Source organism: Myodes glareolus, chromosome 23, assembly GCF_982192425.1.
Source record: "Myodes glareolus chromosome 23, mMyoGla1.1, whole genome shotgun sequence".
NCBI lineage: Eukaryota > Metazoa > Chordata > Mammalia > Rodentia > Cricetidae > Myodes > Myodes glareolus.
Window position 1 is genome coordinate 14076086 of NC_142048.1, and position 27264 is coordinate 14103349.

The 27264-nt window shown below is 47.4% G+C and overlaps 1 protein-coding gene across 1 annotated transcript in view; it reads right to left on the reverse strand.

Annotated features, from left to right (window-relative positions):
* The window catches only part of Sh3rf1 (SH3 domain containing ring finger 1), a 159330-nt gene extending 135364 nt beyond the window's left edge, over positions 1-23966 (reverse strand). Inside the window, exons 1-2 of the mRNA XM_085680332.2 lie at positions 23784-23966; positions 21807-22293 (exon numbers count right to left, since the gene is read on the reverse strand). Of these exons, the coding sequence (XP_085536458.2) occupies positions 21807-22199 (393 nt within the window). The 5' untranslated portion in view covers positions 22200-22293; positions 23784-23966. The remainder of the gene's footprint in view (positions 1-21806; positions 22294-23783) is intronic.
* Between the last annotated feature and the right edge of the window lie 3298 nt (positions 23967-27264).

The following is a 27264-nucleotide window of genomic DNA, read 5'->3' on the forward strand; positions in this document are numbered from 1 at the left end:
GAATTCTTAAAGGAGCAAACTATGCATAGGCAACTGAGGTTTGAAGGAGGTTTGAAGGAAAATGTCCAGTCCACCCATCATTCATGTGTTGCAACATTTGGTCCTTAGCTGCCACCCCAGCTTCGGAAAGTTGTAGAACCTTTTCAAGAGTGGCGCTGGAGGATTGGATCACTAGGGTGGGCCTTGAAGATTTAAAACAGGCCCTTCTTTCTGTCTACTTCCTGTCCACCCTTCTTCCTGTCTACTGTCTACTTCCTGTCTACCCTTCTTCCTGTCTACTGTCTACTTCCTGTCTACCCTTCTTCCTGTCTACTGTCTACTTCCTGTCCCCCCTCAAGACAAGAGGAAGTGAAGTCACAGCTGTACAGGCCCCTCCCCTTCAGGCTGCCCACGGCCATGCCTTCCCCTCTATAGAGACTGTATCTCCGAAACTGAAAAACAAAGCAAGCACTTCCTCCCTTAGATGCTGATTCACAGGTATTTATGGTCACAATAAGAAGACATAAATACCTTATCTAGCCATATTCCAGTTGCTGGTGATACCTGGTCACAGTCCTGGCTCTCACACAAGGGCCATGGTAGGTAACGGAAGTGCCACAGAGAAAATTAAAAAGGGAAAGTCTAAGAAGGCTGACAGAAACCTGAGGGTTGGGTTTTTTTGTTTTGCTTTGGTTGGTTGGTTGGTTGGTTTTTCTGGAAACAGTGGTCTAAGACGACCTTTTTGTTCAGTGACATTTGAGAAGAGACCAAACAGATATAAAGCAGCCATGAGAGCTGAAGTAATGATGGCTCATCCAATCAGCAGAGCAAAGCACAGGGGCGAAGAAAGGCCTGCGGCCCTCATAGCTTCATGAACAGGCTGTATGGGTTAAAGCTACCACATAAACTGAGGAGATAAGGGAGAGGGAGAGGCAAAGCTCGGCTGTATGGCTCACATCTGGCTGGGCACTCTATCACGTAGCTTTGTGTTTCAGAGTGGCATGTGACACTAACAGAGGCGGAAGGGAGCTTCTCTAGGATGAAACAGGTGGCTTAGGCCTCGCTCCTGCACTCAGGAGGCTGAGACAAGGAAAATCAGTTGAGGCCAGGAATCCAAGGCCAACGTAGGCAACACGGCAAGATCCTGTCTCAAAAAAATACAAGACACAAGCGGACCAAGGTCAGCGAGGAGAACATTCCAGGGCCGACAACTTGAGCTGCTGTTCTGCAAATGGTTTTGCTCTTCGGGTTTTATGAGGGACAGGGGAATTACTTTTTAAAGTTTCCCTGTCTAAGAAACAGAAGTGGCAACATGTATAGACCCCTAACACAATTCCTCTCCAGGACTTCCTTAAATCAGAGTAACTAAAATGATTGTTTCAAATCATCCCAGTCAAGCAGCCTTCAAACTCATGCACATGACAAGATGACCATCTGCCTCCTTCCCACAGAACGACATGAAAGTCATGTCAGAGTGAATAGCTCCTTTGTTCTTAACGAGGCTATCTGAAAAGCAGACCTTACTGTCCTTTATTGTCAACTCAGGGCTCACAAAGCCTCCGAGGTTGCCTTTGTCCTTCAAAAGCTTTTAATGGACAGGTACATTTAAGCCTCATTTTAGGGTCTGTGAGAAACTGGGGGCCTCGGCAGCCCCTCTTTAGGAAACAGAGAGCTATCTGCTGTGCGGTGTGACCTCACCTATAAGAAATGCACTGGGGACTAGGAACAAAGGTGGCTTCCTTCTTGCGGAAACCCAATCCGTCTCAGGGAGCAGCCTCATTACTTGTGAATGACTCAGGGTTGGACAGTCATCCCAAACAGTTCTGTTCTTTAACCTCTATTTATTTTATTAATGAAATGGCTTGTGGGATCGTTCCTTGCTCAAACATTAAAAAACGCCTCGCGTAATCATTAATCAAAGCAATGCATTGTTCCGATCACCTTTGATCACAGCTGTCTATGCCAAGGAGATGCACACTCAGTGACTGGAGTCTGTCCATGGTGGCCTGGAGGCCTCGAGGAACTGTCCAGACAGTCGAGAATCAAGTGAGATGTGGCAGGCAGGGCAATTAAATTCCTGTGACAAGCCGCACTTAAGGCGGAATGCATGTACACGTTTCAGAGCCCGCTGGGTCGCCAGCTTACGAAATTATCAACGCTTCTTTCAGTCAAGCAGTGACAGCCAATACAAAACAAGAGCGCTGAGAAGTGCACGTTCATTCAAGGCAAGCCCCAGTGCGACAACAGACACAGCATCGCTAAAGAACGCCTCTTCCCACTTTAACACGGAAAAATCTTTGCGGTATATTCCCCTCCAAGGTAATACGGTGACGGTTTAGTTTCTGGAATCAGAGACACAATATTCCATAGAATTAGCTCTTAAAATAGTCTCCTGCTCTCACCTATCAAATTTTACAAAGGCTGTTCTTATTCTGAAACTATCAATATTGCTATCTACTTTTTGAATTTTTTTCTTCCCTTGATTATGATGGCAGCGTGTGCGACTAGAGAGCGACACACATGCATCATGGGAAACCAGAGGACAACTTCCAGGCACTGCCTCTCCCCTTCCACCCTGCAAGGCCCATCGCCCACTAAGCCGTCTTGCTGGGCAGAAACCATACAGCTGTCAGATAACATTCAACTGACTTGACAATAGATTTAGTCATTGAATTTAAATCAAGTTTTGCCTCAATTTATCTTTGACCCACCTCCTCGATTCTTTGTCCTATGATCCCCGTACGTCTAGCAGTAGTACCAAGAAATTCTGGTCTTTCTATCCAGGTACAGAATATGTTTTGGTGCACTGACATATTTACAACCAAAACACAATTTTTTATATATTTTAAAGTTCAATATATATCGCTGAATATAAGGTATCGCTGAATAAGTTCTACACTGTCAACAGCCTAGAGTTAGCAGACAGGATGTGTAACTGTAACATAGTGACCATCACAAAAAAAGAACCAGATACTCATTGTTAAGGAGAAGTCCCCTTTGCCCAAATACTAACTAGCCTGACACTAATCATTTGCACAGAGAATGAAGGTGAGCATGGGAGTCTGGGGAGTCTACATATAAGATCAATGTGAACAAGAAAAGTCCCCCCTTAGTCCAGGATGAAAAAGAAGGTGTGGATTACAAAGAACAAACCTAAGTTCAAATAAACCTAGCAACACATGTGGATTTACACAACAAACAGTCCCAGACACTTTCCCACTCCCTCCACACAAAGCTCTTCATTCACAGCAAACTCAGAAGCACCGCCTGACAAGTCTCTAAAGTTACCAGGCCCTCCCAACCTGCTCCTCTGCCTGACCTGCCCTTCTCTTTAATCTCTAATGAAATGTCAGGTGGCTCTAGTGTCGCTTACCTGTCGGTATCGGGTCGCTTCCTCTCCCGGGAGAAGTAATAATAACTCCAGGTATTTCCATGCATAAAGTTAAACACCGCGACACATTCATGATTACAGAGAAGCAGCCTTGTGGGGATCTTCACTCTAGAGCCCCTGGGCTCTTGTCAGGTTTCATATCACAGCTGGCTGCCTTCTAATGTGGGAACTGGAGGGGATCCCTGGAGACTAATTTATACTTGTAACTACCCTTTCTTCCCTCTCTCTTCATTCTCAAGAATTTTAATTTAATTCTGAATGTACATGTTGTCCCTCCTGGGATTTAAAACGAGGAGGCACTGTTGCTAACCACATCATGACCTGCACTTCCCACCAGGCAAAGGATTTCCTAACCCCAGGAATCACTTAGCATACAATCAGCCTGCACTGAAGCAGGCATTGACTCACTGGAACATTCTCATTCCCAGAGCAGATGTGCAAGCAATGAAATCATAAGGTCTTTGGTAAAGACCAAGATGGCTGATGGGTATGTAGGTCTATTCCACTCTCCTCCAGGTGAGAATGGTTTGTCTGAGGGATACGAGAGACCACATCATAGTTTACCTTTTGGTTTAACTCAGAACTTTCTTTTTTAGTAAACCAGGAAAACATGATCTCTAGACCACCACGGCGGGTGCAACACAACTCTCTCAAGGGCCATCCTCAAGAGAACCTTAACTCGGGTTTGATGACAGTCAGCTTTCACCAGGGCTTACACAGCCATTGGAACACTTTCATAGCTGACTCAAATCATGGAGAAGTGCGTGTGAGCAAGGTCACTAGGCATCCACGCGTGGTGGGACGGTCTGCCCTTCCAAACACGTGAACTTGACCAAACACATCTTGGGGCTCTACTGATTCCATCAAGAAGTATTTCCTGGACTGAATACCTAAGACATTTTATACAAAGAGAAGGCTGGATTGAGGCTATTCGGTGGAAGAGGACATGCGTAGCATGTGCAAAACCCAGAATTCAGTCAACCCCAGAACTCCTCCCCCGAATGAAACAGCAGAAAAAAAAAATAACATAGACACACACAAACTATTACTTCCGTAGAGTTCCTTACAGCTGTGTAGAGGAGACAAAACGGAGACATAGTTAATTAGAGAACAATTTGATGTCAAATGCTGACAGAGGACATATAATATACACGTTTAAAATGAAGCATCCATAGAATTACAAACATTTATCAGGAACAGCACTGGACGGACATTTTTCTTTTCTTTTTTATTTTTACGCGTATGGGCCCCATGTGTAGGCAGGGCCTGTGCAGGACTGAAGAAGACACTGAAATATCCTGGAGCGGGCATTCCTGCAGGCAATGAGCAGCCCTGTGGGTGCTGGGGATTGGGCTCAGGTCCTCCAGAAGAGCAACCAGGACTCTAAACCGCTGAGCCCTCTCTCCAGCCCAGATGGACACTGTTTATCAGCTAACAGCTAACCTGCTAACAACTGCCAATTGCTGGTGCCACCATAAAGATTACAGAAACAGCAGGGGACGGTTTCATGGAAAAGGTGTAGAGCGGGGACTCGCCTAAGTGATGACAGAAAATTAAATTCAAGTTGTAAAAGGAAATCTGAGGTCTAGGGCAAATATGAATCAGCATCAGCAGCAACGTAGTGCTGCATTCTTAAAGGCGCATAAAACTGCGCGGAAACATGTAGCATGCTCGTGAGTGTCACGTGATAACCTGGAGCCCTTTGCAGAACGGTATCGCCACACTAAGAGCACTTGGGGACTTGAGCTCACAAAAGACGAGCAGGAGCTGGAGAATGTCCAAAGGTGAGTGTCTGAGGTGACAGAAATGCTCAGATCTGAGTCCTGAGGGGACGTGGAAAAGAAACAGTTACTCAGTGGAGATAAAGGAGGCTAGCAGAAGCAAGGGCTGGAAAATGGCCCCGCAAGGTCAAGGGCTGACCAGACAAGAGGGAGCTTCCTTTCCATTAAAATGGAGCACGGGGATGAGATTAGGAAGCAAGGACAGGGATTTAAACCAGACACAAAAAGAACCAAGGCCAGGAGGACCGCCAAAGGCTCTGGGATAAATTACCAACAAGCTTCTGAGATACCCTTTACTGGAGAGCTGCGGAAATACAGTAAGGACCACTGTCATGAAGTGTGCACCCGGTGCCCTTACTTAGCCTACGAACTCAGTAAGGGACCGTACTAAATATAAATAAAAGCTCATTAGGAAATGCACAAAGCTTGAAGGCTGGAGCACGGGGGGGGGGGGGGGGGGGGGGGGTCTCCACCAGAGCTGCATCTCCAAAACTGATCCGAAAGCTATCAATTATGTAAATGCCCTGGTGTATATGTAAGACCAGGAAAGCACCAGTCACATTAAAAAAAAAAAAAAAAGGTGCACTCAGTCACTGTAGATGAGAGATGTAAAAGCCATCAAAACATGGGCAAATTATCGGAAGCCCTGACTCAGAAAGGCTCCAGTTCCGCTCTCTCACCGCCTCCCCTCTTTCTTCCTTTTGAATGCTTCAGAACCTATATAAGCTTTCCTGATACTTCGGGCTTCCCTATTCCTCCTTTAAGCCCCGCTCCCTGTCATGTGGCTGCCTGGTGCCACGGAGCAGCCCTTCAGATGACAACTCAAACAGTGTGGCCTTTTTCCTTCTCTCCTTCACTCTCCTCCTCTGGGCAGCTGCTGAGATTTAAGGCTTGCTGCCCTGTGGTGTTTTTCTTTTAAAATTCTCATAAAATCATCCTTGGGCCTCAAGAAAAAATTAAAAGGGAGAAAACCAGAATGGCATTACAATGCACACATAGCTTCCCTGACAGAAAGATCCAGAGACCACTGGAAAGGGGGACCTGACTCCCTCCCAAAGGCTTGTCTTCCACCCTGTGAGGCTCAGTGTTAGGATCCAAGCATTATGCTGTCCCCTGTCAGCTGGCAGGATGCACTCAGGAAGCACCCTGGAGAGTCAGCCCAGGGACCTAAGACTGTATAGTCTGTATGCAGGTACAAAGGTCCCTTAAGAGACAATCTCCGCCCATTCCCCCTCTCTCCCAGCTGTTCTTCTGAAGAGGCAAACAGGTCTCCGCACCCCACCCTCTTTCTTTCTCTGTCTCTCTCTTTCTTCTAACGCTTCCCCTGTCTCAATAAAATCTCCACCTAAGCTCGTTCTATATGGTGTATTTGTCTGTCCCTCCCCCGCCGTGGGCTCTCACCTGCCGCCAAGACCCCTCTCGCGTAAAATTATCACACTTAGAAGAAGGTATTAAATGTGGGCCCCGGAGAAAAGAAGGCCATTGCCAAAATGCTGAAGTGGTTACAGGGGCCTAGAATCTTTCATTTGCTCCCAGACACCACGAGGTGAAGGAGCCAATGCTCCCATGCATGCCTTCCTTGGATGCTGCGCCACCATGGGCCCCCGAGCAACAGGCCCAGAAGATCACGGCGTGAGACCCCTGCCACAGTGAGCCCAACACTGAGTCAAAATAACCCTTTCCTTTTAGGCTGATTTTCTCAAGCATGTTGTAAAAGGAAAGAGTTGCTGACTTGCAGGCATGGACTTCTTCATTTTCCTCTAAGGAATTAAGTAATATATATCTTAAACTCCTAGAGCTATTTTTACTTTTGACCTACATCACCAGGAGTGAGGAAGGGAAGGAAGGGGAAAGAGAGGAGATGGGAGGATAACCACAGTCAGAAATAGCCTATCAGAGGGCAAATTCTGCTGGCCAGACGTCACAGGACGGGAAAGGAAGGGGTCCCAGACACTGCTGCCCACCATCATCTCCTGCAGAGGAGACCAACCGACCCACAGAAGCTGACTCAACCAGCCTCATTCTACATCCCATAGCAGGGTCTCAACTAAGCGGCAATTTATTATCACTTGGAGTTGTGAACTATAAAAACTGCTTGAGTACCTAAAGTGTAAGCTGGCTGTTTAAAGCAATACGAAGGGTCTTACCACATTAGCATCGCAAATGCTAGCAAATTAAACCAGCAGGATCCCACACATTCTCAAGTGCGTTATTTTATAGCGCAAAGCCACATGGAACTACAAGTTCTCGTTTCCAGGAAGACAAAACGAAGGGTTATTGGGCAAGTACTAGGTCCCAAGTACCCAAGGTTCTTTACATTCTTCAGTAAATAAACACACACACATACACACACACACACACAAGAGCAACACTGATAACAATGTTTAGAAGTTCTGGGCAATGCTAAGTAAATCCCCTGGTTCCCTGCTTTACATTTTCTGCTCAGCAAGAAGCAGAGTTCATAAAAAATGAAACAGAGGAAGAAATCAATTCCTCAGCATCCCCCCTAACTACGTTCTTAAAGATTCTGTGCCCTTTGGCATCTCCTTCATTTGATGAAACTTCCTTCTGTCTCCTGGGCTTGTACACCCTAACCTCAGCTCGGGTGAACATATGGCCCTATTTGACCCAGACTGCCCCGGCTTACCCTTTCTGACTCTGCGAAATTACCAACAGCATCCCTCTACACCCTCACAAGTGTTCCCCTGTCCATGATGAGATCAATAGCCAACACCACATGCCCCCACCCCATACACCCATGGTCCCTCCAAATTCCCTCCACTCAGGCAACCGGATGATACATGAATGCATCCCTGGAGTTCTCGGGTCACAAACTTCATCCCAACTGTAGCAGCCTATTTCAGCGGGATCTGACTGCTGGAATCTCAGTGTGACAACTTTACATAAGGGTAAGGTTTAGCAGAACAGAAGCCAGCCGCTGCAGCCAGGTGAGACTTACACGCTAAACTAGACCTGTATGGAGCTTGAGCCGAAGTCTGGCTCTCTAACCATCTCTCTTCTCTCTTCTTCTTCCTCTCCCCTCCCTCCAAATGTACAGACAGATCACCAAAAGCTCACCTAAAGGTTCCTGTGGCAGACAGGAGGCTTCTAAGCGGGAGGCAGAGGCTAAATACTGCTGTCCACGAGTGACCATAAGAGACCATGTTTATTTAGGATGACGCTGAGATACCAATCAGTTTGTTCTAAATGCTCATACACGCAACACACACACACACGACATAAAAGTTGAAAGGAGAGTGTTCAGGAACCAGAGAGATGGGGAACAGAGAAGGAGGAGGTACAGCCATGAGTAAAGTGTACGCATGAAGATGTCATAATGGAGCCTATTATTTTGTGTAACAGTTAGCTGTGTGTGTGTATGTGTTTGTCAACTTGGCACAAGCTAGCCCCATCTAGGAAGAGGGAACCTCAACTGAGAAATGCTTCCATTCGACAGACCTGTAGGTAAGTCTGTGGGGCACTGTCCTGATTAACGATAGATGTGGGAAGACGCAGCCTGCTCTGGGTGGTGCCACCTCTGGGCAAGAGGTCTTGGGTTGTATAAGACATAACTGAGCAAGCCAGGAGGAGCAAAGCAGTAAGCAGCTCACCGCCAAGACTTCCGCTTCAGCTCCTGCCTCCAGGTTCCTGCCTTGACTTCCTCCAGTGACAGGAAGTCAAACTGTAAGCTGAAATAAACTCTTCCAAGCTGCTTTGGGTCAGTGTTTTAATCACAGCAATAAAAAAACAAGCTAGGACAGTTTGTATGCTAATCTAAAACAAAAAAAAAATTAATTAAAAAATAAATATCCAATTTCAAAGTCAACTTTTCCCTAGGGCTTATGTTTCAAACCTTAGGGCTCCAAGGGAGTATCTCCGGTTAAGCCTCCTTTAATGAAAAGAAAGTATGGCGTACAGAAGGACAAACACTGGCCTACAAGCACAAAGTCAGCGGACCTTCCTCTTAGCGCAGTTTCGCGCCTCGTGGCGGTTGGCTAACTTGATCATGAACTGGATGGCCATAGACAGCTCTCAGGAAGTTGGTGAGGCACACCTATAAACGTGTCAGAAACAGTGTTTCCAGACACAAGCCACCAAGTCGGAGGAGCCCTGTCCTGAATGTGGGCAGCTCTATTCCACAGGCTAAGGACCTACAGAGAGTCAGAGAGAAACCGAGAACCGAGATCACGTGCGGTGCGACATTCTCTCCCTCCACTTCCCAGCTGCTGTAATGGGAGCTGTTCTGCCCAACCACATTCTCTCACAGGGTGCCCTGAAATCATGAGCTGTATCAGTCCTTTCCCACATAACTTAAATCACATTGACAAGCAGTTTCAACATGGGCCCCAAACATGGAGAGTCAAAGCTTCTGATACCATGTCAGTGTGTTATGTGTGTGTGTGTGTGTGTGTATGCGTGTGTAAGAAGGGGTTCCTATCTAGGAGTACGGGCACACACAACCCACAGCACACAAGTGTAGGTCAGAGAACATCAGCTTCCTTGAAACAGTTGACATGAAGGTGACCGTAAAGCGACTTCCGTCCCAGCAACATCAGTCCACACAGTATTGACACCTTGTGTACTTTCAATCTTCTGGATCTGTCTTATAAAAGTAGAAAACAAGCATAGTGCCGATACTAGCAAAATAAACGTAATTAGGCCTGCCAAAAATATTAGCCTCATCGGCTCGGGGCTCCTCTACTGTGCGGCAGTGTGGGGGAAGGGAGAACATGGGAGCTGCTGGCAGTGAGTCGCCAAAGGCTGCACTTGAGACATAAGCTTAATAAAAGACGGATAAGCAAACTTACAAATGGAGTGACTGAAGAAATAAAAATTTAAAGTTTGAAATGTAATTTTAGCATATGCACCAAACTACAAGCTTACTGTTTAAAGATAAAAACAACGGTAGCCATCTTGATGGTACAAGTCTATCATCCTACTGGGGATTATAAACTGAAGCAGGAGAATGGAGTTCAGGACCACCTGGGGGCTCTGAGACCAACCCAAGCTGCCGAAAAAAACACACAGAAATGCAAACTATATGAGACTAGTTAGTGCTGTAGGAACGAAAGGTCCTTATAAGACAGCTAATGGTCAACTCTCAGTGATTAGTGCTCGAATACACTTGCAGAAAACCTGCAAAACTACCAACCTGCACAAATCCTTTCTGTGTTTTCCTCCTCTAAAGCTTCGCCATGGGCCTGTGAGGGACAACACTGTCAATCTGACAGAATCTAGATCCTTAGGAAAAAGTCTCTGGGCAGCATGCCTATAAGGAATTATCGAGATTAGGGTAGCCTCCAGGCTTGCCGCCCTTATAGATTATCTAGATGAGACTAAATGAGGTGAGAAGACCCACCCTGAAGTAGGGGCAGCATTTCAAGGGCTGGGGTCCCAGACTGCATAAAAGGGACAGCCTAGCAAAACAAAGCGTCCTTCCCAGTCATTATGAATTGCACCCTTACACTATGAGCCAACATCAGCTGTTTTTTGCTTTGTTTTGCTTTTTTTTCTTTCAAGACAAGGTTTCTCTGTGTAGCCCCGGCTATCCTGGAACTCACTCTGTAGAACAGGCTGGTCTCAAACTCAGAACACAAGGATCTGCCTGCCTTTGCCTCCTGAATGCGGAATTAATGATGTACGCCACCACCCTTGTCAGATATTCCGTCACGGCAACAAGGCAAGTGACTAATCCATCACCTAAATTAAACTAGATATGGAACTGAGTATGGCAGTGAGTTCAAGGCCAGCCTGGGGTACATAGCAAGACTCTGGCTTGAAAGTGGGGAGGGGGACAAGACCTGACATACTCCGCAGCAAGTTCCTTGCCGCAGCGCGCTCACTGGTCAGGGACTGCACACTACATTACATATAATGAAACCGTTTCTGTTCCCTCATTCCCGGAGGGTAAATTATGAATGGTGAAAATACAGTACACTTACACACTGGAGTACGACACAGCGGAAAATAACAACATCTTGAATTTTGCAGGAAAATGGACGGAGCTGCAAAACATCATTTTGAGTGAGGTAACCCAGACACAGAGAGACAATTATCACATGTACTCACTCATAAGTGGTTTTGAAATATAAAGCAAAGAAAACCAGCCGACAATTCACAACCCCGGAGAACTTAGACAACAATGAGGACCCTAAGAGAGACACACATAGATCTAATCTACATGGGAAGTAGAAAAAGACAAGATCTCCTGAGTAAATTGGGGGCATGGGGACCTTGGGGAAGGATTGAAGGGGAGAGGGGAGGCAGGGAGGGGAGCAGAGAAAAATGTAGAGCTCAATAAAAATCAGTTAAAAAAACAAAAACCTTTAGAGGCCGGGGAGATGTCTCGGTAGTTAAGACATTGCTTAACTACCAAGTTCAACTCCTAGCACCCATGTCAAATGGCTAACGACTGCCTGAGATTCCAACACCTTCTTCCGGTCTCTGAGAGCACCCATATCCATGTGGTATACACTCACAGACACACCCCTATGTGCATAAGCAAAAATTTAAAAATACAAAATCTTTCTTTTTAACCATAAGCATTTATTTCCTTAGGCTAATAGGGACATACTCAAACCCGACAGCCCTCGCTTTTCTGCACGACATTGGATGGGACTTAAAAACTCATTTGCACCTACCCCTATTGCTCACTTTCTCCGTGTTTTCGCGATGCAAATCATCTCCTTAGCTGCTACTGTCGAACATCGGAAATGGCACCTCCACTGCCTTCCCGGATACCCTAAGAGCCCACTCACACGCCTGGCTTTGAAAAGGCTGTGTTTACAGCCAACCATATGCCATCATCCACAGAGCAAGTGTTACCACCCTCTTGACTAGGCATTGGCAGGCACACAGCCTGGAAAGGGGGACCCACAAAGAAGGGGGCCTTGGGCGCAGAGGGAGACTTCCTGACATGGCTGTCTCTGAGTGCGGCACTTTTACCCTGCTCATACCCCTACTCTACTGTTGCTTTATAAGTGAGACTTGCCGGCTGAGTTCCTCACTCCCCTAAACCGAAACGGTCTTGTTTCTGCGTAAGTACTCCTGCCTCTACCCGGTGCTGTGTGAGGCTTGCCGGCTGCCTGAGCCCCTCTACCTGTGCTGTGTGTACCGTCTGACTTAAGTAGGTCTCACAGTGTAACGCGCACTGGGTTGCTATACAGTTATGGATCCTGATCGGAAATCCTGCTACGGTGAATTACAATGTGCTCTGCCCTTTGACCTTAAATAAAGTTTTTCCATATGTGCTTATAGATTAGCTTAAACCTTATCAAATGACTGGAGAGAAGATGAAGGACCAAATGGAGTAGTCGGCTGTACCCGGGGAAAGCAATTCTTCCTGGGAGAGGAGAAAGTTACAGGAGGGAAGCTTGCGACCAGGAGTGAGGGACGCTGGGAAGCTTCGCCAAGGAGGAAAGCATGAGGGAGGGAACTGTGTCTTTCTGCATCTCCGATTTGACCTCTCCTCCTGTGACCATTAACTAACTAAGGGTCAAAGAAGGCAAGAGTCCTCCTCCTTCCCTTCCCCTCCACGGTCTTCCACTAGTTTCCGGGCTGCCTCACCCCCACCCTTCCAGAGCAAACCAGAGTTGCAGGACAGGGCAACACAGGAGGATGGGAGAGAGACCAGTAAACACTGTGTTGTTTCCACTCCTGGGGGGCTGGAGCCGATGACTGGGGGGGGGCACAATACGGGAGGGGGACACGGGGGGGGGGGGGACAGGACATGTTCCCAAGAACACAGAGGACCTCTGGCCGGAGCAGTGCTACACAGAGTCCCTTTCTTCCCGTTCTTGTACTTCCCAGCCAATCTTTGCTCCCCTTTCCCTCTTCAGTCCTCCGAAGGAGGTGGGGTAATATGACAAACAGTCCCGTGCATATCCAGTGGATTATAATGTGGCTGAAGTTTCTCCTCCCGTCTAAGAACACTGAAGCCGTTATAAGACTCCAGTGCCCACATTACTCATGAAGCAAGTGTCAAGAGGGCTACAACACTGCCAGTCCTATTTTTAAAAATACTCGTATATATAGCAAGTAATATATGATAATAACAAACGACTTCCTGGTTTACATATTCATATTTTTTTATCATATTTAGAGTGTTCTCTACTGAGAGAAGAGTTTACCATAAAACATCTTTACCAGGGCTGGGGTGATAGCATGTAAGCAAAATGCCTGACTCACAGGCCTGAGGACCTGAACTCAATCTCCAGAACCTATGTTTAAAAAGTTGAGCGTGAGGCTAGAGATGCAACTCAGTGGTTAAAACACTTGATCTTCCAGAGGTTCTGAGTTCAATTCCCAGCAACCACATGGTGGCTCACAACCATCTGTAATGGGTTCAGATTTCTTCTTCTGGTGTGCATGAAGAGGGAACACAAAAAGAAAAAAAAAATGCCGGGCGTGGTGGTGCACGCGTTTAATCCCAGCACGCTGGGAGGCTAAGGCAGGAGGATCTCTGTGAGTTCAAGGCCAGCTTGGTCAACAGAGTGAGTTCCAGGACGACCAATACTACACAGAGAAACCCTGTCTCAAAAAACAAAAATAAATAAGATAAAATAAAAAAGCTGAGCATGGTGGTGCATGGATGTGAGCCTAGCACTGGGGAGATGAAGACAGGCCATCACTGGGGCTCACTAGCTAGCCAGCCTAACCTCCTCGGAGAGTTCCAAGTCAGAGTGAGTCCTGGTCTCAAACAAACAAACAAACAAACAGGATGGTGTCTGAGGAATATCATCTGGGGTTGTCCTCTGGCTTCCATACATAGGCACCCGCAGTGTACACGCACACATGCACACATGCACACACACACATACAATCCACCACGTTTTTTGACTGCCTCAAAAGCACTGAATGACCAACCTCTATCCCTATGAGGTTTCCAAGACAAAGTGCACAGCAATACATTTCTTACAAAGCATTTCTCATTGTTAAGCACATGGCTGTAAGCAGGAGACCTAAAGCAACCCCAAAGGCTGGCAGAGAATGGACGTCCGTCAGGCTGTTGCCCACTAGCACGACAGCAAATACCTAACTCAGACGCCCATTGGGGTAGGTCTGCATCCAAACACTGCCACCCCTTTATGACCATCCTTTGTTTTTGATTATTCAGACTCTCATCACCCCAAATAGAAAATTAATACTTAATTGTATAACAACACAGCCATTTACTTAGTCTCTACAATCTTCAAAACTCTTGTGCCTCGATTCCTTGTGTTCTCCCATAGACAGGATGAACAAGTATCCTCATTTACCCACTGTGGGGAAACAACACTAAAAATAATAAAAATTAGTAAGCACATAGAAACTGTTGAATGCGCCACTGAGAATATCTGGAGAGCAGCTGGCCTTCATTGCCCCTGGGTCTTCCTCACACAGCATCAAGCACCTTTTGAGTGTGTCCTGTGTCGGGCTAGAAAGGAATCTGAAAACCAAAGATGACCCTCTCCGAGTGGGTTGTAGGGGAGACACGGTCGCTGTTTCTCGCTTGTGTGCCCACAGGTGGGCCCACCAGGCTCCCACTGACAGCTCCTAACAAAGAGCCCTGGAAAGACGCAGTGGCCACAAAGAAAAGTGGAGATGTGGATGTGCAATAGGGTTTGTGCAGTCAGGATGATAAGGATGAAAAAGAAGCAACCAGAATGTCGTAGACACGTGGACAGAAATGTCAAAGAAGAAAATTAAGGTAGTTTTTGTTTGTTTGTCTTTTGTTTTTGTTTGTTTGTTTGTTTGTTTTAATGAGCTTAACTCAACTCAACTCACGGTGTGCCCTCACCACCATGCCCTCCTCTACCTCGCCTGGAGCAGGTTTCTAAGACTGCTGAGGTGCTGGACGTGTGTGCTGAAGAAATGAAGCCCAGTTGATTGCAGGGCTGGCACCAGAGACTGCAGGACTGCAACCTTCAAAGTACACTGCTTGCTTGTCCAGTTTCCTTATGACTGAGTTTTCTTCGTACTCTGCCCCCTTGCCCAACACACGCAGACATTGCTTTTTCCACAATAAAACACTCACAGGTAGTAAGCATGCTGAGAAAAAAAAAAAAAACCCAAACTGCTCCTAGCTATGGCTGGGCAAAGTGTTCCCCAATGAGAACAAGAAGTCGTCCCACGTGGTATGGATGGAAAGGAAGCATTTGGAGTTACACAGACCAAGGTACAATCTCAGCTCCACCACTACCAGCTAGGAAAACCCAGACACGTTAGAAGAACTCTGGCTGTCCTTCCTCCATCTATGTGTGAGAGTATTGATAGAAAATGCCTTCCTACAGGTGGCTGTGAGAACGTAGAGGAAGCTTGCCAAGTAATACCGTTCAAGAGACAAGCTCAACCTGCAGAACAGCGTGTGGGAAATGCTCCCCTTCCCATTGATTTCTTGCTCTAGGAGGCGTGAGGTGGAGTACACGAACCTCTTTACAGTTCTCACCCCTTGGATTAGGAGTACAAAGACTGGGTGCTCCAATTATCCTCGGCACACCAATTCCTGCACTAAACGTCTTGCAGGGAGCCCATTTTACTTCCAATGTTGAAGACAGAAAGAAAGCCACTCTTGTCGTTTTAAGAAGAATGGAGCCAGTGACTCACAAGTGACACACTTCTATTATGTGCACGTCTCTGCATGTCTCTTGTACACAAACCATTTAAGGGAGTTGATCTGTGCTCCAACATGAAAGGATTCCACAGAGTAAAGGATTTCTAGCAGCTCAACACGTATTTATGTGAAAAACCCAAGCCCTTAAGTATATACATACAAAGGTCTACAAGATGATCTAGAATGTTTTATATAATATTATAATAATATATGTAAAACACACAGAGATACAAACACTTAACAGCATACACTTTTCTAACAACGAAATTTTTAAACCAAATTGTTTTAAAATGCTTATTCTGAAATTTACGGTTTCATTTTTGAAATGATACACTCTGCCCCCAGAGAGATGCCGTTAACGCAAGATGGGTGTGACTTAAAAGCATTTCACTTTTTAAATTCCCAATAGGTGAGCGCCAAAGACCCCACTCCGTACTCCTGCCTTCTGCCACACTGAAGACCCCAGAGCCCAGGGCTACATAGATGAGTGAGGAAGAGCTCAGGGGTAGAGAACTTTTGTAGCAGGTGTAGCAGGTGTGAGGCCCTGGGTTCAACCTACATCAACACAAAAGAGAAGGGCACATTCCAGAGCCTCACCACTGAGTTCCAGGATGAAACCTAGAGAGGTCACAAGGGAGTGTCCAGGGTAAAGAAAATACAAATGTTCAACAGAGAAACTTTTTTCTTTTTCTTTTTCTGTTTCTGTTGGGCAATTCTGAAACATCCTTACTCAAATAACTTCATTAAAGATTGTTCTTAAAACAAGTAAGAATCACTACAGATTCTTGATTCCGCCAACGGCAGAGGCACAGTCCCTGCGACAGTATCTGTACTGACCTCTCTCACACGGGCGTTGTCTGTCTAGACCATGCTTGGTCCACCAGGTGTATTTAATCAGTGACCACGGAACACAAACCTCAGACACAGACACTCTCCGTCTCATTCCACAGCTTGCTGCTTCTGAATTATGGCGGCTCACTTGCCGCTTCCTGTGAATTTTGCCATTCCCCCACACCCCCTCGCCATCCACCCCACGCAAGTGTTTTCAAGAAGTCCGTGCGTGGCTGTCACCTTTGTCCTAACATAGCAGAGGTCGCAGCACAGAACTGAATTAGAAAGCTCTCCACATCACCTGCTGGCTCCTGGGATGCCCGATACAGTCACAGCCTCAACCTGGCATCTCTACCCGAGCTTGCACTCCAAGACCCTTCCTTCAATTCCCGTCCTGCTGGCTTTGTTAGGCAAGGCCACAGCAGTGGTGTGCCCAGCCTCCCCAAACTAAAGTCCCAGAGGGAGGCAGAGTAGGGAGATGGGAAAAGAGTCCTGCTCCCTGCCCGATGTGTTCCTTCTCCTACAAAACTTTCTGCTTGGCACATTGTCACGTGAGTGCCAATCTTCTCTTGAAATCCCTGCCTAGCTTACGAAACCGCACCAGGCCATCTGGCCAGCTGAAGGAGTAGAGGGGGCCTAAGTAACTTCTCCTGGGTTCCATGGCAGAAACAACGATGTAAGTGGGCTGAGAAGCCCATGGCACGTCTCTGTGGGCAACCAGGACTGATTGGGTTGGCAGGACAGTGACAAGTCAGTCACTCAAGCGGCTGACTTTAGGAGTGGGTACTTGGCCTCTGCCATAAAATACCACAGACGAGACAGCTTCAACAGAACAAGGCTAAGGTTTGGGAAGACGGTTTCTTCTCATGCTTCTCCACTTAGCTCGTGGTCAGCCGCCTTCTCCGTGTGCTTTCCCACGGTCTTTCCTGTGTCTCTAAAGGCTAGGATCTCTTCCGCTGAGGACACCAGTCACACTAGATTACAGCACTCATGTTGTCTCATTTTACCCACCCTCACTACCACCTCAAGGGTCCTATCCTCACACAGAGCCACACTCTGAGGTACTTGGAGCTAGTACTTCCCCACACAGAGCCACACTCTGAGGTACTTGGAGCTAGTACTTCCCCACAGAGCCACACTCTGAGGTACTTGGATGGAGCACTTCCCCACACAGAGCCACACTCTGAGGTACTTGGAGCTAGTACTTCCCCACACAGAGCCACACTCTGAGGTACTTGGAGCTAGTACTTCCCCACAGAGCCACACTCTGAGGTACTTGGAGGGAGCACTTCCCCACAGAGAGCCACACTCTGAAGTACTAGGAGGGAGCACTTCCACAAGAGGAACTTCGTGTGACACAACCCCCAGCCGGTACAGACAGCATGAACAGAGACACAAAGGAAGACAACTGCAGCCATAAGAAATGAAAGCACACCTGGCATCTTCAGCAAGAAGGAAATCTGTGCACCACATCTAGATGCACCTCTCTGTTCACGGTCTCACTTCTGGATTTCACCTCTAACCCTCTATCTGTTCTAAAGCCTTACTCATCGCTGCTGTCCCAATGGTTTGTCTCTTCAATCCCAGTTCAGAGAACTACTCTTGACACCATCCATCTACCCGGCCGGATCCATCCGTGGCCCCTATATGCGCTCACATTTGAAACCTTGTCTAGGTCACTGTCCCTGTGGCTTGCTTAGTTCACATTCTCCTTCTGTCAGTTCTCCTGGGAGACAAGGCCCCCTCTTGCTCTGTAAGCCAATGTTTTCAGAATGCTCCTCCCTTCCGCCCCTTCCCCTGCCCAGCCCCCATTCACACTCTCATCATTTCATGTGAAGATCTCAGAGCAAACACCTCTCCCTTGAGGAAGCTTTGAGGGCCTCACATATGAGCATCCGTCCCTTCACCCTGAGCACAGGCCTCTCCTATCCCCTCCTGCAAGCTCCTGAGCTCTCGGGCATAGACCCTGCAGTGTCTATTACACCCCTGCATTGCCGCAATGCTGTTAATCTCTCCTGAGACTGACCACACACTCTGAAATTCATGAGCAGACTCCATATCTGGCTTCCCCACCATCATCTTTCTGGCACTCTAGAAGGCTGGGGCTAAAGTTCACGGCTAGCCTGAGCTACATATAGCAAGATCACCTTAAAAATAAAAAAATAATAACAACAATAACCAAACCCAAATGACTACAGAAAGCAAAAGTTTATCCTAGTAGGTTACGATTCTGTAGAAATTAAACATACTTAATTTTCTACATCATCCCTATATGTGTGTATGTGTGTGGATATATATATTCACTAGGTAAAATATATATGTATACTTTAAGTATATATGTGCAGACAACAGTAATTGCCCATAGGTACACCTTCCATCCACTGAAACAATATCTAGTCTCCTCCTGTGGTTCATTCTCCTGCTTGACTCTGGCCAAAACCTACCAGGAATTCTTTACTTAAACTAAAGAGCTGGCAGGGCTCATGGTGACTCTGAACCAACAGGGACTCCATCTCTCTTCTAGTAAGCAGGAAACACTAAAATTCTGGGAATAAGATGTGGGTCACACATTGGAAATATTTGAGTCTGCTGATAACATTGAATCTACCTCGGCTAGCAACATAAGGAAGCCACATGGCCACAACCTCCCCAGGAACAACTTGGCACATGTTCTCACTTTCAGCTCTGCACAGCCCGTGAAAACGGGCTCAGTGGTTCTGTCAGAACATCTAAGCAAAAAGGATGAACGTTTGGGATGTATTATTGTTGTTCACCTTGGGGAAGTATCCAAACGGGCCCAGAACGTCTCCATGTGCTGAAGTGAGCAGTTTGTAACTCTGTAAAGTGGTATCTTCTGGGGATCTATTTACCCTTCGGGTGCTTATTCTATACATATGAAGCCTCAGGTGCTTTAAATACTTGAAAGCAAAGGGCACGAGTAAATGCAGAAGTGACCCAGAAATCATTGTTTCTAACAACAACGACATCATTTACCTCAGACTGAAGACTTTCACTTGTCAGTTTTTCCCCACCCCCACCCTCTACAAAGTCCTCAAGAACTTTATACCAACTCATAAGGCTCAAGTTCAAGTTCCTATGTGCTCTTCTTTGCAAAGTGCTTGTCAGATGCCAAAGAAAAACAGGAAGCAAACTAGGAATCATATAAACCAGAAAAATAATATCAACACGATCAAAACCTCTAAATATCCAAGAAAAGTGAAAGCCGGTTTTGGAAGCACAGCCAGTCAGACACAGGAGCCTCCACTCACAGTATGTCCTAGTCATGTCTACGCCAGAAAGAACATTTGAGAGCCATGGGCTGCGGCCTCTCCTTAAGTTCCTCCTTATCAGCAATCAGACATTCATCGCATTCCTCACAACAGGTAAGGCAACAACTGGGACACTCCTATTCATAGCCAGAGGCCACTCCAGGTCTAATGAACAGGAAACAAAAGCCCTCCAAAGATGTAAATCTGCCCCTTCCTTATGGTAAGCAGACCTGGCTCCATGTCTAGGGAAGGATCAACTTGACCACTAATTATGGGATTAAAATATTCACGAGCACACATGTACGAACCAAAGTGCCAGGACACTGTACCATACGAGAGATCTAATAGCTTCATACGTAGGGCTCCAAATAACAAAGCCTTCCCAAAGGCTGGATGGCTCGTGCCTGTAACCCCATACTTGGTAGGCTGAGGCACGAGCATGCCTCTGAGGCCAGCCTGGGGTATGCAGTGAATCCCAGGCTAGCCTGAGTTATAGAAAGAAGAGGAAAGGAAGAAAGAAAGCCATCCTAGGCCGATTTTAAAAATACATATTAATCATATATCATGAATATGAATCAAAAGAAATCTGGGCGCCTAATGATAAAACTGCTTTCCAGTAATTTATAAAGAGCACAAGGATTAAGACACTCTATAATTTCATCTAGTGATGTAAATATGCTTCATCATTTATATCACTTGCAAGGATGCGCTGTCTGATAGCCACAGGTGTGAGTTCATACCGTGCAGCGCCATCCCGGTGGGCAGCTCTTCATTAAACAAAAGGTCATCAGTTCTGACTATAAATATGGGGGGTGAGAGGGATCTCAACCAGCTTAGCTGTTCTTTAAGAAGACTGGGGGCTGGAGAGATGGTTCCGTGATTAAGAGCACTGGCTGCTCTTGCAGAGGACCCAAGTTCAATTCCCCACACGCACATGGCATCTCCCAACTGTCTGTAACTGCAGTGCCAGAGGACCCGATGACCTCTTCTGTGCTCTATGGGCATCGGGCACACATGTGCTGCACACGCGCCTGTGCAGGCAAGACACTCACACAAATAACAATTTTTGAAACCTAAAACAGTAAAACTTTAATAGACTATAAAATCTATTCAACTGCCAAAAATAAGGTCAATTTTCAAAACTGCTTCTTCCAACCAAAATGGAGTGACTCTCATTAGCCTATGTCAAAGACTATGCCTCATCTTATGAGAAACAACGAAAGCCCATCACACCGGGGAACCATTAAGTGAAACGTAATTCCTACTCGTGTAGAATTTTCATTTACAAAATGAAGTTGCAGTAAAGGTATAGATATTTAACTTCACCTAAAACTGTTTCCTCCCAACACCAAGGAAAAAAAATCATTTTGCTGGAAGTATTTCCTTTGACTCTCTACAAAGCCCAGCACACAGCTAGATGGAATAGTGTAGTCCTACGTGACGCTCTGTTGCTACAGCAACGGAGCTGCTACCTGTGGCCATGATTTGTTAAAAATTCCTCCAACCAGTATATTCTGTGCTGTGCATTCATAAAACCAACAGAATGGTTCTCAGCAGCATAAAAATCAAGGCTTGCGTTCTTACCTGTGGTTTGCTCGTCTGCATATTTACTGGATAAACATACACATGTATACACACATACAGAAGATTCTCCCAATGCCATCAAAAGGGTGAGACCATACCAAATTTCCCTAGACAAAATTATAAGGCTGCCGTTCACATTGCATTTGGTACCTGCTTCCTAAAAATGCATCCTACCAGACAATAGAGACTATCAGAGAAGATTTTAAAAAACAAGATTTATTTTGCCATATCCGTCCTCATTTCAAGAGAAAATGAGATTCTGGGGTTTAGTCTCCTATCTGCCCAGGTAGGTGTGGCCTCTTGAGCAATGAGCTAAGACTAAAGAAGAGCTGTGGTCGTCACCACCTAGATTCACCCAACTGCCTCGACAAGCTACTCACCCTCACTGGGGGGCTCCAGGCTTGCACCCGAGGCTGCTGCCCACACTGGGAGCTCGGCAGATCTTTTGCGCCACAATTAGCCACAGTGCTGCCCTGAGCCCTTAACGCGTTTGTGCAGTTGGTCCCGCTGCCCCCACCAGGGCCAGGTTTCCAAGGCCTCTGCTTGATACCATCCAGAAGTCGGACCAGTAAGATATTACTGGGGAGCTCCTCGACGCCAGAGCCAACAAGCGTCCTGCACTCAGGACATCTGAGTTCATTCCGGGAGCCCACAATCCCCAGCAAACATCGTTTGCAAAACGTGTGCTGGCAAGGTAAGACTTTTGCGGAAGCATCCAGGCGTTCCAGACACACGGGGCACTCCAGAAGGTCCAACAAGGCAGACTCATCCATCGTGATCTCCTTTACTGAGAAAAATGCTTCAAAACGTTCATAGGCGTGCGCAGCCCTTAAAGTGATTCATGTAACATCCATGTCAGACTTTGCTCTGGAGTTATGGGGAGAGAGGGAGGAAAGAGAAAAATGAGTGCTGTTATCTGGGGGAAAAGTTCACAGTGGAGCCAAGAACCAGAAAGTACACAAAAGTGCTTCCTCTGCATGGTGTAGCTTGGCTTTGGAATGTGGTTTCTGAACTCCAAAGTCAACAATTAAAAACAAAGCAGGCTTCTTAAACGATTGCAAATTAATCCCTTAAGATACCTAGAACCTCACTGGGCTGAAATAACTAGCAAGCAATAAGCAGGACTTATGAGAATGCAATAAAGGTTTGATGTCAGTTGCCTAATGTCTTCAACCTGGTGAAGAAGCTAAGCAAAATCGACTGTAGTTTCCTCCAAAATAATACTTTTAAATCAACAACATCCCCAATTTTTAAGCCACGTTATGGTTTAAGAAGCCATCCTTGTGGAAAATGACCCCAATATTAAATACATATGTTTCTTTCCTGTCTGAGAAACAGAACGTCTTAATCTTATCCAACACCCTCGCCCCCCCCCCAAAAAAAAGAGCGGATGGTGGGTAATTCTAAAAGATATAACCAAGGATTGCTTGAAAATAGCTAAAACATATCCACCCTTCCCGGCAGGGCTCACACACTCTGAAACAGATTTCTGAAAGGCTTGTCCTAATCCCATTCAGAAAATCTTGCAAAATGATCACCAAGAATTCGTCGATGGAATGCTGGGCTGAAAACTCTGGGCAGAACCTGAAAAAACGGGCCATTCAGGAGTGGGGGGTTGGAGAAAATATCTGAAGGTTCGTCTCTGTCCCCACAACCACCACCTCAATCAATGTTTAAATGTGGAAGCCTAAAAGGAGGTGAGAGAATTTGGAGGCTGCATTAACAGCTGTTCCCGGCTAGTCGGTTCTAGGGAGAGCCAGGGTGCGCCCCTCTTCCCGCAGTGGGGCACAGGTACTCCCCGACCCCCAGCATGGCGTGGTGCTCGCCTCAGACACACCCCGGAGCCAGGTGTCGCCAACCGGGGACAGAGAGGACGGTCCCGGGCTGGACAGGAGCCTGCGGCCGGGTCGCTACAGGAATAAGGGATCTCGCCCAACTGCCTCCTCTCAGCCTCCCTTTAGGTCAAATCCAGGACAAAAATTGCCCAACACGGATCGCTGGAAGTTTTCAAGGACTTAAAGAAAAATAAAGATGCAGCCTAAGTTGGCCAAAGTCAGTGCTACGGAGTGGGAGTGCGGCGGGAAGCAGACCAGTGACCCCGCGGGGATGAGCTCAGCGACAGTCCCTAGAGACTGCCATCCCGGAGGCAGGAGGCACAGGGCTGCGTCCGGGGAGAGCGCGGCCCCGAGGCCGGGCAACTTCGGAGGAGGCGAATGAGGCCGCAGGGCTCGTTCCCGGCAGGTCCCGGGGAGCCAGGAGTGGAAGCGCGGGGGAACCGGCCCGCGCGCTGGACCGGGATGCGGCGACCACCGGCCACCACCCCGCGCCCTGCGTCCCCGACTCGCCGCGCGCCCTACCTCGCGCCTCGGCGGCTGGTCTTTGTTCGCGGCCCCGCAGCGCCGGCAGATGCGACCCCGCCGTGCCCGCCGCCCGTGTGGCTCGGCCGCCGCGGTGGCACCGGGAGCCTCCTTGCTGCCGCCCCCCTCGCGCGCGCTCACACAGCACGCCGCCGCCGCCGCCGCCGCCGCCGCCGCCTCCCACCCGCCCAGCGAGGAGGGCGGGGGAACACGACGCGGCCAAGGAGGCGGAGGCCGCGCGCAGCGGGCGCCCGGGGCTGGAGGGCTGCGCCACAGCGCCACCCGCCGCTCGGGGACCCGCGTGGGACCCCCGCAGCGGGCGACGGCCTCGGGGACAGCAGCCACGGGAGCGGAGCTCGGGGAAGCGCGCCTTCACCCCGAGGACGCGCGCCTGGAGCGATTGGATCTACCCCGGAGGAGGGCGGTGGGAGTGGCGCCGTGGGGACCAGGAAGAGGCTGGGACAAGGGCGCCCTGCCGGCCTCGGGCTCCGCCTGTCCGGTGCCTGGAGACCGACTCTTGGCAATGGCCAGGGTCAGGGAGGGAGCGGCCCTGGCGGGAACGCTTTGCTCGGCGTGCACACTCCCTGTGGAGATGCACACAGAGAGAAGTGGGACCACCTTAGTTCTGGGGTTCAAGCTGCTGACCACCCTGTGGATCCCCGGGGTCTCCTCCTCCACCCAGCATTGCGCCCCACATCAGTAGCAGCCCGGGACACAAATCCAAGCAAGTTTGGAGAATTGCTGATCCCAAAAATTCCAAACGAGAGAGGAAAAAAAGCAAAAAAAAAAAAAGAACTAGAAAAACTGGTATGCTATAAAAGCCGGTCTTGGGTAGGCTCTTTCTGCCTGCCTAAAATGGGGTGAACACAAAGTCTGACCCAGGTGGGCCGGTGCCTTGAAGCTGGCTGGGAGGCACCTCTTTCATCTGCGCCTTGGAGGGAGTCATCACCATCACTGTAATCTGTTTTTGTTGCCCCGAGCGCACACCTGTATACTCTGAAGTGTGGGCTTGGAAAACGTGCTGTCCAAGGGTGTATGTGTGTGTGTGTGTGTGTGTGTGTGTGTGTGTGTGTGTGTGTGTGTGTAGGCCTGTTTGTCAAACTTATTTCAGAGATAAGTTAAAATGTTGTCAAAGGGTGCGTGACTTCATTTACACCGATTGTCAGTATACCAGAAGGTACTTCTAATAGCTTTCCTCAAAAATGAGCAGAAACTAGGCAGGAAAAAAAAATGAACGAGCGAGAAAGGGCTGCAAGAGATTATGCAAGAAATTCCTGCCAGGCCACCAACCAAGCAGAGAGCTTGAAGAGGAATCTCAGGTTTTCAGTTAGTCTCCAGCTAGAGCCACAGCTCAACCATTTGAGATAAATGAAGATCATTTAAGTTAAGAAAAAAAAAATTATAACAAGTAACAATTATCACTCACTTTAAGCCAGGCGCTGTGCTAAACACTGATACATATTAATTCGATTCTCCCAGCAGCCCTTTATGTCAGCCTGCCTCAACTTTGTTCTAGAGAGATTAATATGCCGAGAATTACACTGTATGAACGCCAAAAATAATTGCCCACTTCCTTTTCAGCTAGAAGGGAAGACATTTGTGTGCGTAGTGAGCTGAAAAAGACAAGGGGGAAAAAATGGGTGAATAGAACAAGGGGGCAATACAATCGCCTACAAACACAGCACTCTGAAAGTGACTATTTGGCCCAGTGAGCGCTGCATTTGGCGCTAAGAAGATGAAGGCCAAGCGGACTGGAAAATCATAGTCAGAAAACACCCATTTCGTAGTTATTAAAACTGAAGATCAGATGGGGTGACTTCCCTACATCCCGCAGTAAGACTCAACCCCATTCTCCTGACTCTGGGACCAGTGTCCTTTCACCATTGCAGGGCTCTCAGCTTTGTCCTCACCATTATCCCACCACCACAGGCAAACCAGAGACCAAGTCGGTGTTTCTTCCAAGCAAAAAGGAACAACTTCATCACATAATTAATCTGCTGCTCTACTTTCTTTTATGTAGTGGTGGCCAGATACCAGACAGAAACCATCTAAATGGAGAGAAGCTATTTTAGCTCACTGTTTCAGAGGGTTCCACCATGATTATTGTCCCCAAGCACTGGCACAAGACATCACTGTGGAAGAGAGTTGTCCACGTTTTAACAGACAAGAAGCTGAGAGAGAACCCAAAAAGAGGCCAGGCCAAGATACAGCCCCCCAAGAACAAACGCCCAGTGACTACAGCTTGGCTCTGCTTCCTTCTTGGCACCTCCTCCCATGAAGGGATTCACACTCTGATGGGAATACATGAGTTAACAACTGAGACCTCAACATAGGAGCCTGTGGAGATATCTTATATTCGAGCCATAATGTCTCAAAATCTAAAGAAAGCTTCTTTTTTATTTCCACCTGTTTGGGTTTTTTAGTTTGTTTTGTTTGTTGTTGTTTACACAAAGTCTCACTATGTAGCCCTGGCAGGCCTAGAATTCATGAAGACTCACCTGTTAGCCAGGTGTGGCCAACTAAAGACAACGTTTCCCAAAACCGACATGATCAAAGAAAGAAGCACATGCCTTTGAGGAATATCACCTGAGATGTAGCTATGCTCCTTGACCGCTCTGGTGGAGTCTAGCTATGGCTTTTGAAGCAGATGTCTGCTGGTGTTGCCCTAACTGTCAAAGGACGTCTTCGACACGTGGCTTTAATTTCTTGGGCTATTTTCTGTCAAATAGGAAAAGGTGTATTAGGCTGATACGACAACTGACGTTGGTGAGAAGATTGCAGGCTCGTTGTGATCTGTACGGAGGGATCTTTATCATTAACAGCTAACATTGTAGCTCTACGCGTGACTCTCTCTTCCCACATTTAAAAAAGTCACGGCCTGGAAGTCCTCTGGGGGGAATAGAGCGGGGGGGGGGGGGGAATAGACAGGGGAAGGGACGGTGAGGCCAGAGGAGCATGTTCATCTTGTTTCTGGGAAGGGAGCATGGAGAAAGAATGTCTGCTATGCTGGCGACCTGCGAGGCTTTAAAGAGATACATGAAAAAATATAAGCACACTTGGTGACATCATAATGACAGCTTCTTATCCTCCAAAGACTTCAAAGTCTTCTCGTGTGTATTATCTCATTTGTCTTCTCAGCATCCCGCCAGAGCAGCAAGACATATAATTATCCCCGGGTTTCAGATGGGAAAGGGGAAGGGGGAGGACTAGAGAACCCTTTGCCTTTAGTGTTAACTCAAACCAGACCTGTAAATCCCCGGTCTCAAGTGCTCTGATAAACCTTAGTGTAGTGTTTACATCTTTTTACATGTACATGCATGTGTCTAATCATTTTTCTTCAGATTCCGTTCTTCCTCCAGTTGTCCAGATACTGGTAAAGGGCTGCAGGGTGTATCCAGTTGTTCAAACTAGAAACATAGAGGCCACCCTTGATTCCCCCCCCCCTTTTTCTGTCTGCCTCTTTCCTTAAAGAAGCCTACTA